The 17,031-nt window shown below is 41.1% G+C and overlaps 1 protein-coding gene across 6 annotated transcripts in view; it reads right to left on the reverse strand.

Annotated features, from left to right (window-relative positions):
• SEMA5B (semaphorin 5B) overlaps positions 1 to 17,031 on the reverse strand; it is a 278,179-nt gene that overhangs the window by 62,202 nt on the left and 198,946 nt on the right. For all 6 annotated transcript variants that reach the window (XM_053947847.1, XM_053947848.1, XM_053947846.1 and 3 more), the window contains 4 exons: positions 16,916 to 16,978; positions 7,506 to 7,604; positions 6,556 to 6,769; positions 3,719 to 4,004 (listed from right to left, as the gene is read on the reverse strand). In XM_053947847.1, coding sequence (XP_053803822.1) covers positions 3,719 to 4,004; positions 6,556 to 6,769; positions 7,506 to 7,604; positions 16,916 to 16,978 — 662 coding nt within the window. The remainder of the gene's footprint in view (positions 1 to 3,718; positions 4,005 to 6,555; positions 6,770 to 7,505; positions 7,605 to 16,915; positions 16,979 to 17,031) is intronic.

Raw genomic sequence — 17,031 nt, forward strand, 5'->3', positions numbered from 1 at the left:
GGTTCTGACAGCAGCTCAGCATGCAAAAAGGTCTTGCTAATTCATGAAAAGCTCTGTTTTCAATGACCACAGTTCACTTCTGTCTGTTCCCAGGTGGGAACAGGATCTGTCTGGGGCAGCTCGTTCAAGCACGCTCAGCCAGGGGAGGCACAGCACGGTGAGGGAAATGCTGCTGTGGGAAGGACTCTTTGGAAAGGAGTGTGTTTTAAGGACGCTGGGCTGTCCAGTCACACTGCACACAGATCAGTTGGCCTTTGCTGTTCCATTTCAGTCCTGAAGGACCATTTCTGCAGGGTCCTGAGCCAGCTCATCTCCTCCTGCCTCAAGGGGATTGGAGGGCACTTGGATGGTGACCTCAGAGGGACATTTGATAAGTGATGACTCCCAGTTCTTCCTTCCCCTCCTCCCCAATTTTTTTTTTTTTTTTTTTTTTTAGGAAAACTACAAGGTTTAGAAAAAAAAGTTATCAAAATAAAACTAAAAATAGGGCCAGCATGAGAGACTGATTCATCACGGTGCCTTTTAAATAACCCAAGCCCTGCTGTATGAATCTTTCTGCTAATTAAGGCAATTTGAATTCCCTGAAAAGAACACTTTTTTGTTGGTTTTTTTTTTTTTAACTAAACCAATAATTACACTCTCTTGCACACACAAAAAAAGCCTTTCTTCACCATTGCAGGCTGGAAAGCAGAAGAACAGATTCTTTCACAGCATATTTCTTCCTAGCAATACAACATCAGGAAGAACTTCCTGCTTTGCCTTCCCATTCTCTGCTCCCCCCTGCCCCTTGCATCCCCAGAATGATGGAGTAGCTCACTTTGAACATGTCAAAGCAATGCCAGGCAAACCTTTCTCCACTTTTGTCTGAACACTGCTGATGCAGTGCATGCTCACAGACAGCAGCTTTTAAGACAAACCTAATGATGGATGACAAGTAAATGCCTTGAGGCGCACACAGGAAAAAAAAGACAATGAGGGAGAAAATGAAAAAGGAAAAGAAAGAATAAAATTCCACTAGTCTAATGAAAATACTTAGAAGAAAAAAAAAAAAAAGAATATTTTTAAGGCCCTGGACTTCATAGTTTAGTAATTTCTCTTTGCTGGAAAGGAGAAAGGAAAGAGGTTTTCCATTAAATCTGTGGACCATTTTCTTTTTCATCTGTGGCCTGGCCCATTTCCCATCCCTCATTATGAAAAGTTTGATCCCAGTCTCAAGCCAGTGAGATCAACTGGTGCAGCTGGCCGCTGTGTTTTGGTGTGAAGTGCAACTTCCTTTATTCCCACCTCCTACCTCCTGTGACTAACTAGCTGGTTTAAAGAATGGGTTAAGTTCAAAGAGGTTTTAACATTGTCTCTATTGCCTCCCAGAAAATTTTAATAAAAACATCTTAAATATTTCATCAGCAGCTTCCCCCAAAAGTTCTCTTTCCCACTGATTCAGCTGGGTATAACATAACATGAAGCAATAAATCTATACATGGGTGTTATCACAACCACTAATTCCCCTTTGTTATAAGATGACCCTAAATTCATTAAACATGAACCTTCCAAAGTAAAAAATACCTGTAAACAACAGCAACAAAAAAATCATAGTTTTGTGTTGCATTGGCATTTTATCACAAAGAAACTCAGACTGGTGCATAAATTAACCCTCTTTGGTATGCAGAGCTCATGTAGCATGATATAAGTCCCAGGGAAAGTTAAAAGAATAATTACCATTATTTCTCTAGTTGGATGACAAATTGGAACATTTTCTCTTTGAACTTTTAAAAGAACACTATGTTGTAGACCCAAAATGCTATTTGATCTAACTTCAGCTGTTATCAATTACTAATTTCTTCAATTACACAAATGTTGCATATTATATTATCTTCAGAAGATACAAGAGAGATCCTACATCCCAGATGTACAAAGAATGCTCAAGTGCACCCTGAGGAGACAGGTAACACTCATCACATCTCATATTAAACTTAGGAGATGGACACAGCAGAAGAGAACTGTCCTAGCCAAAGCTAGTCTATGGCTCCCCCTTGATTGTCCAAAAACGTCACCAATACAGTTATTAATAGTTTTCTCATTTTCAACTTCCATTCTTGGCTGGATGAATGGAAAAATGGATAGATAAAACATTATCACTATGGGCACAGAAATCCTCTCCAACTGCAAAAAAAAAAAAAAAAAAAGGGTCAGCTCAAATGCCCAAAGCAGTAGCCAGATTTCCTTTTAATGTTCAGGAAGTTTGGCTAATACCCTCTAAATGTTTTTAAAGAATGACTCATGTGCCTTTCAATCTGAGGACAGATCTTCCCCTAGCCCACAATCAAGGTGCAGTGCTCAATCATGTTTATTTTTTCTAGTTGCCTCTCTGCTGGCTCACTTTTGACTGACATTGGCAATGGTGGAACAGAAACAAAACATGGAAGAGGGATGAAGGTGGCCAAACATGTACCTGTTTCTTGGAATTTACGGAGGGGGAAGAACATTCAGGCTCTGTTGACTCACAGTGAGGCTCCCAACAGCGCTTTAGCTCAAGAAGTTGGGGCTGATGATTTGTGACTTCAAGGGCTGAAGTTCAAGCCCTGTCACACCAGCAGGTGACACATTAAAACAGGAGGGTTTGTACTTCAGTGGGGCTTCACTGCTTTGGTTTTCTGTGGGCTCCCTGGCAACAGGCCCTTATTCATTTTGGACAGCACTGCACACAAAAACCCCAAACAAGTTGGCTGCCCAGCACAAGGAAGGCACTTTGAGCATTTGCCATATGGAGTAACTACTCAGATTTTTATTCCCTAGTTTACACGTCAGGCTAACATCTCCCTGGAGAACATGTATTATTGAAACTCAATACCATGCAGACTGGTTATAGCTTGAAACTTATCGTCCTAGCCTTAGGCGTCAGAGAAAACGTTATTTGAGCTTTCCTGACTTAAAAATATACGAGTTTTTTAATATATTTTTTAATTAACTCCTCTTCTCCTTCTGCTTTCACAGCTACACTAAATCATTCCAATTACAAGTTTTTTCAATATTTCAATAATTTCAAGCCAAGAAGAGGTGATTATGAAGTATCAGAAATCATACCTTCCCCTCAGAGTTCCATCGCTGCTTTTGATTTGTGGACCTCAAACAGTCTGGCAGAGGTAAAGCCCCCCCACCCCACCTTGGAAATGCTAAATGCCTTGTGGCCCTCATGACCTTGCTATTACAGTGTTGTTCAACTGCAATAGATGTTGTTTTCAATCTAGGCTGTTGTGATCCCATGTGCCTCATTCTCCTTCCAGCCCTTCTCTCCCAAGTGTGTGCACCTGTCCATCTCATGGGCCAGCTCAAGTGTTCACACAAATGTGTCAGATTGTCCAGGCAATTAGCCTGGCTGGAAATTAATGTGTTTCTGTTGGGTCATTTTTAGATAATTTCTCTAAACTACACAAGTGGGACTGTCCCTACAAAAAGTCTGAAGTCTATCAATGCTCAGGTTTGTATCAAATTAAGTTACCCTAAAACTGCACAGTCACCTTTTATGGAATCTGTGAACCATGGATTAAAAACACTGTCTTAAGGGTATGTTGTCATGATGGATAACACAGATCTATCTATTCTCTCATGTTTGCCAAATGATCTTTCATAAATGATTGCTCAGACTGTCTAAGAAATCAATACTTTGTCAGTCTCAGACTGCTGGGGATAGAGGAAGGGCAGTATAGCCAATGCAACTTACACATTAGTGGTGAAGACACCATAGATCAGATCTTGCTCGGGAAGGTAGAAGGTGCTTTGCAATTCATTGTAATAGAAAGGGATTTCTCCAGCACGGGAGCAGTTCAGTCTGGCCTTCATGAAAGTTGTCCATGTGTCCTCCAGCAAAAACCTCCCTCCAATATCATTTTTGCAAACCCTTGCCACACGAGAATACACTGTTTTCCCACAGTCATGTTCCACCGCGTTCTCACGGAAGAAGAAGTAGGTGAACAAGCCGATGTCATAGGCAGCAATAAAGTTAGGCTCTGAAAAACAAACATTTGAAGAGATTTATATAGGTCAGAAATCAATCTATGCTCACTGACTTGCTCAATGCATTGCACTGCCAGCTCTATTTGTGCAGCCTGTCAAAGTTGGGACTACAGGGAGCTTGGAGTCAGCAGAGGACATAAAAACAGTAGATGGGAATAATGATATATGAGGATATAGCTCTAGTACCTTTTTTCAGATCTTGGAAAGGCCCCATTGTTTCTCCACTTTATTGGCAAAGCTGCTACTGATTTCAGTGAAAGCAGAGTTCAACACTTTGCATATGCATGACTATTCTCTGTACCTATACTCATTTTACAAGAGAAAGCCTTCCCATTGGGCTGCTTCACCTGTTCACTTTTGAAGTGGACCTTATGATGTGTTAAATATGCTGCGTGCATCCGCCCGATTCCCCAGACAGCTGCACTGAAACATTCAAGCTACTCTCCCAGCACTGTCACATCTGGCTTTTATCATCAAACCTTTCCAGTTTCTAGGCACAAAAGATTATCTTATGTCCATAAAACAAAATCATGCCAGAGACTGACAGCAGTGAAATGTGCTCTCCTTAATGCTTTTTCTCCTAACATTTTTGGTATTATTTTCACAAGAATTGAAAAGAACCTTGAATTTAGTAGGTTTAGTAATTAATATTTTAATTGGGGATATAACAAAGTTTTAATGTGTACAGTCTTTTATCCTAAAAGTTTCTTCAGTAAAAAGAAAAGTTTGGCCAATGAATAATATTTGACCAGACAAACAAACCTGTTGGTTTTACAGGGTGTTTTTACAATGTTCATTTCTGAGTAGTGCTCAAAGGAAGAAGAATAAAGGGAAGGACAGGATTCCTTTAAAGCTGCAGCCCAGGAGTGAAAGGAGAACAGAGAAAGGCAGCCCACTGCTGCTGCAAGGCAAGTTTGGGAGGCAGATGATGGTACAGAGGGGAAGGCATTGCAAATCATCTCCTGTCAAACTTTCTCCTTCAAACTAACCATGAACCTTAAAGGGACCATTGTGAACTCCAATCTGACCTTCTGTCTAACACAAGCCAGAGAATTTCACCCTGTAATTCCACCATCAGATCCTGTAACTAACAGGAGAATTAGACCACATCTTTTGAAGAAGATCTGATATTAGTGGACAATGTCACCTGGCTTTACATCCATCACTTTCCTCAGTGACTTGTTCAAATCACTAAAGACTGACCCAGCTGCAGCCTGTGCTTCTTTTCCCATTTGACATTATCTGGTTTCAGCTTCCAATCACAGGTTCTTGTCATGACTTGACTGCTAGATTAAAGAACTTTATCCTTTCCAAAATCTTCTCTTGATGTAAGTACTTCCATATCATGAACAAAACACCTTTTATCTCCTTTTCTGAAAGATAAATAAATTGAGCTCCTTAAGGCTCTCACTGTGAGGCAGGCTTTCCAAGTTTCAAATCACTGAATGGCTCTTCTCTGAATCACCTTCAGGTTTTCTGTTTCTTGTTGAAAAGTGGCCAGAACAGGACAAAATTACTCCAATGTCACCAATGCTGCACAAGGTTATAAATCCAAGAGTCACATTAGTTTTTCTAGTCACATACAAGAAATTCAGTTACTGTTTGTCTTCCTTAAACTCCCCTGTTCCAATGTGGCTTCCTTCTGAATCTTGCATTCATGCACAGACAAGAGGGTCACGTTTCCAATGAGTGTATATGGGCTATGATGCTTCTTGGTCCTAATTCACAGTCTTTCCTGATGACATCCTTTTCCTTACATTCCAGGTCTCCATACTGACTTCAGGATGCCTGCAGAAGCCTAGCTCAGACTTATTAAGCTCCAGAGAATACACAGTCCCACTGCCCTTATCTTTAATTGAAAGGTCCTGAAATCTAATAGAAAGATTTCAAATATTTGGTCAATTTACCTGGGTAAAAGGAGATAGGTGGAATATTGGGGTCTCCATCACTGCAGTCTACTCAGACTAGAAGTGCTTTGCCCCAGTTGGAAGGTGTGGACTCAGTGCAGGGATTGCTGGTTGAAATTCTACAGCTGGCTTGATGCACAGTATTATCACACTGGGGTAAGAGCTTTTTTTAATAACTATAAATCCACACCAGCATGGACTCACATGGAACATAACGTGCTATGAAATTTCTCATTTTGGAGTGATCTTGCACTGAAACCAGGCATCTTCAGCTGAGTCAGGGGAAGTAAAGAGTGCCTATCACTCTGCAGAACTGGGTCAACAATATGATGCTTTAAGTTGTTCAAATCTTTGAGTGGTTTTCTTGTTAAAATGATGTATTTGGTCATCTCACAAGACAGAGACCCATATATATGTTAAGTAGCCTGTAAGACCCACTTTCTATATTCTAAATCAACTTTTCTGAAATAATTCCAGGCTCTTTTTAAATGTCTTCTAAGCTGCATTGATTATTGCTCCGGAAGCCGTTTCCCATCATAACTCTGGATCTCAATATGAAAAGAGAGAGAAAGATTTACAAGCCTGTCAAGCTGACTTTAATACATCTCTTGCTCAGATGTGACCCACATGACTTTACCATTGAGCCATTTGGAGTTGTATTGTGCTGTCCTAAGTGGGGGAACATTTCCAAGGCTGCGGTAAATAGCAGGATCCCGTCCAGAAAAATCAATCACAGTTGCAGCATAGAGCTCTCCTCGTGATGTAATCACAGCTGTCGAGTTATGCCGAGGGTCGTATGGGCACCGAGCCACTCCATTAATTCTGTCAATGATTTTGCTGAGATTTCCTACCTGTATTTAAAAGGAGAGAGAAGAAAATTTAAAGAGCATCTGACTTTCTTAATGGTATAAAGAATTTGGTTTGCCCATGATTACCTATGAGCAAATCCCTGATTTTTAAAAATCAGGTAGCTAGGAGAATATAATCTTAGTGATGACTGAAAATTAATCTTTACAGCCAACATTTGCCAATGTAAGAAGTGGTGTCTGAGCCTCACTGATCCTACTGCTTTGTATAAAGGGTGATTCCCCAGCCAATAAAGCCCAAACCCACTTGATGTAATCAGCTGCTCCTGGTGCAAGCACAGGTTTCTAATCTTCTATAGACACCTCCTGAATACATATTTGCCTTAAAAAAAACATACAAATAAACATTTCTCTGGACCTGCTCCTGCCTCCCTTGAACCCAAAGGGAGTTTTGCCATTTATTTTAAAGAAACTTTAAAGTATTCAGTTCAGGAGGTACTCACAGCTAAGCTTGTCTATATTCCCCATTTTCAGTGCCATACCCAAGGTTTACATGAGCAGCACTTTGTCCAGACCAAACTCACCCATAACATGAACTTTTTGTTCCCCAACTGCAGACACAGTCATTGCCCCAAAGCAGCCCAAAGAAGAAAACCAACATAATTTCAGTCAGCTACATATAGAACATATTTTGTGCAGCCATGACAGCCTGACAAATGACTGTCCTTCCCCAGATCATGTATACAACCCTCTCCATCACTGTAGAAGAGGCAGAACAGACCTGTCGACTGGAACACACTGGCGAAAAGGCGTTGGTACCACAGGTAAAAACCTTCTTGCCATAAACAATCAGCACTCGGACATAGTTCTGGCACTCTTCCTATAGGGACACAAGACAAAGGATTTTTGAAAATATTATTACATTAAAAATACCTGTGTTGCAGCAGGAATGCACCTTCTTTAGCTCTAACTTGGGCTGAGGTTTGTTGCTTCAAGCAGTGCACAGCTGTAGGGAGCCAGCAGTCTAGGTGAGCATATCCAGTTTGCTGGTTATTTCTCTAACCATAGCCCTGCACAGTCCTGGGGTAGGATGTTATCCATCAGGTCAATTTTGTCATAGCTACAAGTGCCTCTTTCTGTGCTCTGCTTAGATTGAAGGAGAATTTTTCTCTCTTTCCACAATGATACTTCTGACCTATTTTCCCAGTAATGCTGCGGCTTTGAAAACATTACCCAGACACCAACTCCAGTGAAGGACAGCAGGTCTGTCTGCACTATAATTCAAACCAATGCCAGCAGGAAAACAGCAGGAACTTCTCCTTAATAGACCAGGCTGGTCAGAGAATCTCATGCTTGAACAGGCTGTTATTTCCTGCCTCCCAGAGGATTGTGTGCTCAGGATTTTCCATAGTAGAAGGATTTTTTCTTTCAGGTCAGGCCAGTGAGAAATAGCAAGTTCTCAGTCTCAGTTGCTCAACCACTCGCTGGTACCAATAGGCAACTCCCTCCACATGCCAGTCCCCAAAGGTGTGGGGGTCCTGCTGTCCCATGCTGTGCTGGGGTGGCAGCACAAGGCTGCAGTTGCCTTTTTGTTCAGAAAATCATCTTCATGTTGTTAGAGAGAGCCATGGTCTCTCTTTCTTCCCACAGCCTCATATCCAGAGACCTGTGGAGTGCAAATCAGGCTAACTGAACATCTCCTGGAGTTAAGTAGTGGGGGTGAAGGAGGCCATATAAATCAGGAGCTTTCTAACAGTACACACAGGAAAAGGGAGGTAAGAGACTAGCATGCAATTCCCAGAGGCAGTGTAAGAAGCTGCAGAGCCACCTGCCCCAAGGATCACCCAAAGAGCCCCAATGAGCCATGTGCAGCAGCCTGCCTGCCCCAGGCCCTGGGCCACCTCAGAGGAGAGGATATGAGCAATGACTGGCACCCACTGGGCTCCAAGGGAAGAAATTCTATTGTGTTATACCATAAAAAGAAAAGGAAACTTGTTAAAAAACAGCAACCTCAGCTGGGTTACCCAGGCTGCTTTGCTTTCTTCCCTCCAATAGATCATCATTTGCCACTAAGTTGAGCCTACAGCTGCAGACACCACTTCTCCCTCCTGTAAGCAGCAATCATTCTCCCGTCTCACAGCACTCCATGCTGTTGATCATTTCCCTGAAGACTTCATTTGCAAGACTCAGCAGTGTAAAAACACCCCCTATCATCTGGAAAGGATGTAATCCAGCTTGCTTAGCTGGATTACACACTATCTTATTTCATTTGCTGTACAGAAAGGATCCAACAGGAAACCTGCCAGTGTTAGCCACAGATGGCAACTGCATGGACATGATATGTGATCCTTGCTTTTGAATGGCACAGAGTCCACTCCAGAGCCAGCCTAGGAGCACTTGCCCAATCTGGGAAGAGGCTACTGAGTGCCACAGACCACTGCTGCCAGTCTTGAGGGGCAGCAGGAATCAGATATCCAATGGCCGGCACCTAAAAATGAGAGCTTAGGTTCATAGCTGGGTCAACCCTTTTTATTTCAGAAGCAGATCAGTCATGGTGGCTGTGCATCAGTCTATCAAACAGGACCTTGAGAAGTGCTGTCCCACCTGCTGTGTATTGAGAATAGTGGTCTCATTGCTTCCTTTAACAAGACAAAGGGCTTGCCATCCTCTCTGCCCTCTCCTGTCATTGCTGCATGGTGCTGGGAGCCCTGTCAGCTCCTTCCTGCCCTGGAGATGTCTGCATTTCATGACTGGGTTAAGTCATTCCACTTTCTGTAGAGTACAGTTATTCAATCCCACATAATTTTAGGACCACTATATATTTGATTGCAAAGTACTAAAAATTCTTGAACAAATGCTGTTAAAAAAAAGTATTAGGTCGTCTCCCAACAGAGTGTTGTTTTCAGAATATGACTGATTTGCCATCTAACCTAGAATGCAGTTCTGTACTCAAATTTCACACAAGAGAGTACCCACCTGCTCCCCCTCCACTGCCACCATTCTCTGTTTTGTGCAAGGTCTGAGCACAGCTTCTGACCTAAAACAGCTAAGACCAGTTGCTGGACCCTTTCCTGCCTAGATACTACAATGTATTCCTAACTAAAACACTGTCCAGCAAAAAATCTAAAGTCCTAATTTGGAGAATTTCCTTTATTTGCACAGAGTTGAATTACAGATTAAGAAACTTCAATGTCTATAAAATCTTCCCAGCTGAGAAGATAGCACACAAAAAGAATTTCTGTGGAAGGTCACGTGCTGCAGACTACTGGCAGTGATTAATCTGTTGCACAATTTTACTCCATTTTTACTGCTTAAAAATAATGCTGCTAGGTGTGGGCCATGTCCACCTGTAGTTGCTCCTATGAGTTAACTGAGCAGGCATTTTCCCTAGACCTGCCTTACTGATGATGGTAGCAGCACTCCATGCTCCTGGAGGAAGAGCAGTGATAATATGCTCATTTCATGCACTGGTCTCAAAGCAATTTAGACATTTAAAGTAATGTTCTGAAACAGATGCACATTGCCTGCCCTGCTCTCTCAGCTGGGGGAATCCAAACAATGCAGGTGCTAAATGCGCTGGGTTAGAGGACACACGCAAAGTTCCAACTACCAGACCACATCTCTCCAACCTGCCTGGCCCAAAGCAGAGTACAGTGCTCACCTCGTGTTTCTTATTGCTGTACCCATGGCCAGTTACATCAGTCTATGAAGCCTCCAACAAAAGCAAAGAAACAAAACCACTTAAATGCTCCATCTTGCAGGGTATTTCTCAAGACAGTTTCTGGGAAATTTAATTAGATCCTCTTACTACCCCATTCTCAAAATAAATAGTAAGGAACAGCCTCCTTTCTGTGTTCTTTAAACCAGCTTGGATTTGCTCTGAAAAGTCATTCAGTACAGTGCTCTCTGCAGCAAGTCATAGCTGAGGCAACTTGTTAGTAAAATGATCTCACAAGCCCCTACAGAAAATAGGAGCTATTTAATGCAGTTTCTTCCATGTGGCTGGAAAACTCTAGGCACACAGGAAGCAAAAATCAGATGGGCTGTAATATAAGCAGAAAATTTGGCAAGTTTGAACCCACCTCTGTCCAGACAAGACAATATTTGGATCCTGCCCTCACATTATGGAGCAGACAGTTAAATCTGTGTATGATCAGTCTGCAAATCTCATCACCAGAAGATATTACAGGGATCAACAGATTAAAGTTTTAAATAAAGGAGGAAGACTTATATGGTTAATAAGAAAAACTTAGTTATATTAGTTAGGATTATTATTAAATATATGGCAGAGCTGATAAAAATCTGTGACTCACTGCCAAAGAATTAAGCATATTTCTGATTTTCCTATGAATTGCATGTTACATACTTTGAGGTTCTTACTCCTTCCCCAAAATTACCTGGTACTCATCCCTCTATTGATATAGGGCCATACATTTAGAAGGTATCACTTTTCTCCAGTCTAATGACCCTTGTTTTCCTAGAAAGAAAGAGGTTATAACTGCTAATGCTCAACACTACAGGCCACAGGATCTCACAGTCAGAATCAACTGCACTGAAGCCCCTTCCTGCCACCTCCTAATTTTAAGCCTACTCTCATTTATTTAATTTTTTGTAGCATTTAAAATTACTTTTCATGCACTGTCTGTGAATGCTGTATGTCCATGACTGTGGACAGGACCAGGTCTCTTTCTAGCTCACAGAGACATCAGGTTGTTTTGAGAGCACAATTCAAACCTGAGAAGCAAGAGTGGTGCCCTGTTACTGTCTTCATTCATGTGGACAGATCAGCAAATGGAGGGGCTGACCTTCTGCAGCTTCCATTTGAGGTAAAATTCAAAAAGTTTCAGGTTGCTGCAAATAAACCAGATGTAGATGCTTCTTAGTTGTTTATTCTGTCATCTCTTAACACCAGAGTTCTAAAATGTTAAAAACCCTAATCTCATTGTACAGATGCAGTTTTCTTTGAAAGCATAGCTATCTATAGGCACTACTTTAATGGATTTCTAGTTTAAATAAACTGCCCAAGCTGTGTTGTCAGAGATTTCCTTTTTAATCATTGGTTAAACACTATTTCATCACATACTGATATATTTTACAGTTGTACACTGTATGAGAAAAAGAGCTTTTTTTTTCCCTGGAGACAGTCTGCCATGCTCAGTAGAGAAACACAGGCTCCTGGAGCACAACCTGGAGTTCAGAGAATCAGCCAGCAGAACTCCAAGTTACCCCTTCTGTGACATTTTAGAGTGCAGCAAACATTTACTTTATCTGCTGCAGTTTATACCAATTTATTAAAAAATAATTAAGACCCAGCTTGGTTCTTGAGCACTGCTATTGATACACTCTCAAATATCTGTATTTACTTCTTTGGACAAGCAAGTCTGTTACTCAGTTTAAGCCAAGGCCCCAGCGAAACTACCCTTCTCCTCTGAGTGGAACAGATAGCAAAGAGAATTGCTAATGATTTTTCTAGCCAGATGTTCTGTAATAGATTTCTGATCAAATTTATTTGGGGGCTGATTCTGCATTGATAGCTTAGCAGAAGTAATAGGAATGTAGGTTCAGGTCTCTAGGAACAGTTACAAAGGGGATAAAAATAATTGATGACCTCCGAGCTATTTCTGTTTCCCCAGGGATTTCCATGGTGCCTCTCCTACCTGGATGCCTATTATTCTTAAATGATGTGGAGTTTCCCAGTTCCACCAGATAAGCAGATAAGCATCCTCTGTGTGACACATAGCCACTGGAAGGCCTGAAATAGCTCATTTCTCCTTTAGCTCAGCAATTTCCATGCACCAATCCCATTCCACTGGGCTGAAGCCTTGGGCTAGGATTTCCCTGTAACATTGTGCATCCACAGCAACAGGACACCATATGAAAAAAAGGAAGGAGCTATACTGGCAATGCAGTGGGAAAACCCAGCTGGATGCCTATCAGATATTAATCTCACTTCTTGCTCCAGAAGTGTTATTAGTACATCATCTTGCTCCTGGCTACACAAACCTCTTAGGGGAGAACAGAAGAGCTGCCATTTTTCACTGTCATTTTCACAAATGGTTTCTTTACAGAGTTTAAAATGATGGTGTGCTGCTTTTGGAACATTAACAAATAATTTGATGCTTAGACAAAAGAAAGACCAAAGTTCTAATGTTGAAAAAGCCACAATTTTCCATGTTAGGCAAAATTCCTTAGATGTGGTCGATGGCAACTGTTATGAAGAGACAAACCAATTACAAACTAGGAACTGAGCAACTCCTAATGAAATTAAATACATCTCTTCCCCTTCTGCTCTATCCATCATTCATTTTAACTACAACCTCTGGATGATTTCATTTTGGAAGACACAAAGAAAGGCAACACAACACTGACTTTGTTCTCTGCACTGTCTCAGTAATGTGGATGTTTTCCAGGGGACAGTTTAAAGATATTGATCATGTTACACTTTATAAATGCTGAAAAAAAAAAAAAAAAAAAGAATGATTACTGGTGGAAGCCAGCATGGCTCTCCAGAGACATGACAAGCAAAGCATGTACACTTCTTTGAGGAAATCACATGTTTTAGTTGATAAAAAATAACATCAATGAAAAAGACGTTTCTGAGGTGTTTGTTTTAATACTGCATGATCTATTGCAGAGAGTTAATTTTAAAATCAGGTTCAGGAACTTGTACACTAAGTGATTAAAATCTGATAAATTACTGTGAGGAAAAAAATCCTCAAAGTGAAATCACTCATAAACTTGCTGTCCTAGTGGAGCCCCAGCTGGGGTAGTACTAGCTCAGTATCAACATTTTTCTTAACAAACATTTAACCTAAAGATGGTAAAAGTTGCAACTATCAGTGAGGCCAATGCCTCACCGTGTGTATATATACATACATACATACATACATATATATATATATATATATAGAGAGAGAGAGAGAGAGAGAGAGAGAGAGAGAGATATGCCAGGATGATTGCTGAGCTGGACTTAACCAAAAACTTCCATTTTTTAAAGATACTATACATTAAAGAAAGAGGAACAAAAGGGCTTTATGTATAAGCATGGAGATTACATCCCAAGAGTAGTAACTGTGGAAGGATTTAGTGGTCACAGTGGCCAGGCAATTCTGCATGATCTCCTGTGGCAGAGGAGCTTACAAAACTGCCATGTATATGAACTGAGAAGGGTGGAAGGCTGTTTTAATCACACTTAGGCATTAGAGAGATTAACAAGGGAATACAGGTAAAAAATTGGAGTGTGCAGAAAACAGACAAAAAGTATTCAAGGGCAGTAGAAAAATGACTTAGAGAAAGAGGCTTGGAAAACTCATCTTTTTACTTTATCAAAAAGCCAAAGTACTGCATTGCAAAGAGCATATAAGTGCCTCTGTAAAAAATAAATATTGGTAACTAAAGGGCTCTTTAATCTAGCAGAGAAGGGCAAAATGAAACCAAATGAAACTCAAAACTGAAGCCAGATCCAAATAAAAAATAAAGTACATGTTACCAGGGAATTTTGCCATTAGAACAATCCAGTAATTTGCCATTAGAACAATCCAGCAAAGCACAGGGAGCACATTTTCTTCAGGCCCTCAGTGCAAAACTTTCCATCTTTTTCAAAAAGGTACAGCAGATGGACTCGGGCACAGAGCTCAGTTTAGGAACAAGCAAGTGAAATTCATGGCCAGAGGTGTCAGAAAAAATGGTACCTTCCAACCTCATATCTAAGACCCAGATTTTTCATCTGCCTCTTCTATAGACAATAGGTACTCAAATGGGAAGTAACTATTACATCATAATAATTACACTTCTGTGATGTGCATTTTGTGGCTTTTATTCTTGCGCTCCTTATTTTTCTTAGGGTACAGCTCTGTGCATTTTAGGAAGAGAATTTCTAAGCAGCAGGAAGGATACTTAACAGGCACAATAAAAAAGGCATTTTAATACATGAGACAGTTTTGAAAGCTTCACCTAAAATACATACTTTATTAAATGGGCAAGGAAAATGTAACAGTCGTATAACTTTGGGAAACTACACTGTGAATTTATGTAAGATCCAAAGGTTCTCCTTATTTCTAGCCTCTATCACCACATATCTAAGTGCTAACAATCCATAACACATTTATCATCAAATCATCTGTGCTGGGTAGAAACTTGCCATTAATCAAGTTTGAGGCAGACAGAGCTCTGCACCTTGTACCACGATTGCACAGCAGAATCAGAAGTGTTCACCATAGTGCTGTCCTCGCCTGCTGCATTTACCCAGCCAAGGGCAGAGATCCTGGGTCAGATCTGGACTTAGCTGGAGTAGAGCACTTCATCAGCTGCCTAGACTGAACTTGATCTTTTTGAGCTGGTGCTGAGTCATTTCTCTGCAGTATAACTAACAATGAATGTATAGGGGACTCAGCTGTGGACACACAGGGCAGTGTGGATACAGACCTGGGAGATCAGTGTTTACTTAGCTACTGCAGAATCCTTCTGCCTTTGTAGCTTCTTGTCTTCTTGACAGAGTCTTAGTCAACACCTTTGTTTGCCATTAATTTTATGTCAAGAAGTGCCTAACAGTCTGCTTGACTACCATTCCTCCAAACTTCACTCATGGTCACTGCACCCACCAAATGATTTCAAACTCTGTGTCACAACCAGCATAAACTCAACTGTTCAGAGCATTATGCTCATGACATTTTTTTGCAAATCCTTTGCAGTGTGAGAAAGCAGCAGAGAAGATACTCAAACTGTAGCTTACTTTTGGCATAACAGTAACAAAGAAAGATTGAAATTACCCTAGAATTTGTTCAGTCACATATATGGCTTTATCCAGGGGTTGACAAAATATTTCTAGGTTATAAACACAAATTCTTCATTAACAACAGGACACAACTGAAATCTCACAGACTTTACAATGGAAGAAAAGAGGAAAACATTTATTTGCACATCTAAAGTGCAAAGACCACAAATTCAAAAATTCCTCATGTCTTGGATTTTGGTGTTTTTCAATTTTGTCCTACTTCTTCTCATTGCTGGCCGTGTTTGGTGTTTGCCCATCCCAACCCATTTTGCCGCTATGTTGATTTCCTGCATAATGTAGTTTCTACTTAAAACTCTAACAGATGCTCTAGGATACCCATACTCCTGTTCTCCACAGCTACATGTAGCAAATTGTTGCCTATCTGGCAAAAACCAAGCTAGCTTTTTTTTTGTGTGTGTACATACAGGTTTATACAGTAATCACATGAACTTTATTATACAAAAATAATATTGTCTATGGAAGATCAGATGGACACGGATGGACACAGGCACTGAGCTTAAAGCAGCAAACTGGAATGTGGCAGATTCCAGCATTTTGGCCCAGCCACACAATCACTCTCTGCTTGATTGTCTGTGTCTAAGCAAAGATTATGCTTATTCTGTCTTATCTTTTGCCCAGCTTCTCTGGTTTGGTCTGAAACCTCTTTGCAGAGTTGTATTAAAAACAATGGACACCCTCTCAGTTGAGGACTGAAGATTTTTGAAGTGCACGAGTATCACATTTGAAAAATAAAAAAAAAAATCCTGCTTTTAGATAGATGCCTTCATTTTAGCTTCTCAGAAGAAGGGTGGAAAGGCCTCGTGGCTGGATCAGAAATGCCTGCAAACTCCAAACTTCTGGGACAGCATGTGCAAGTTCAAGCAATTCTTAGTTCAAAGTGCAGTTTAACCAAGTGCACCTGCCTCCCAAGCAGCTCTGTGATATTCAACCTGAACAGATTGCAGTGTGCAAGCAGACTCAATTCTCACCTTCCAGGGAATTATACAACTATGAACTCCAACTGCAAGCAAACATTGAATCCCATGTGGCTGAATGCCAGTGGCTCACTGCTGAGGACCTGGGCTGAGGACCAGGTCTCACTGCTGTGAGACCTGCCTGGCCTCACACCCCTCTGCAGGATGCTACCCATGGCTTGCCACCACTCCGCTCCCTGATGTGTCACAAATTGTGTCCTCTCCAGCAGTGAAATCACCTTTGAATTTCATGCAGAGCAAGTGTAATAACTTGGACAGGGGGCCTTTGAAGTCGCTTGCTTGGTGATGCTTATACCCATGTGGCAGTACAGTTAAACTGCTGCAAATTTGCAAGCTCGAACTGGTGTCAGACATTCTCTGTGTGGATTTCACATGTTGCAAATATATTTACCCATAGCATCATTGAAACAAAGCAAAACTTACCTCTGTTTTCCCTTTACTTTGACAGGACCTCCTAGTGTCTTCATCTGAACCCCATGCTGTTGCCTGAAAAACCAAAGTGCACAAGTCACACAAGAATGCCACCAACCACCATGTCT

This window comes from Vidua chalybeata, chromosome 7 (assembly GCF_026979565.1).
Source record: "Vidua chalybeata isolate OUT-0048 chromosome 7, bVidCha1 merged haplotype, whole genome shotgun sequence".
NCBI classification, from domain to species: Eukaryota; Metazoa; Chordata; class Aves; order Passeriformes; family Viduidae; genus Vidua; species Vidua chalybeata.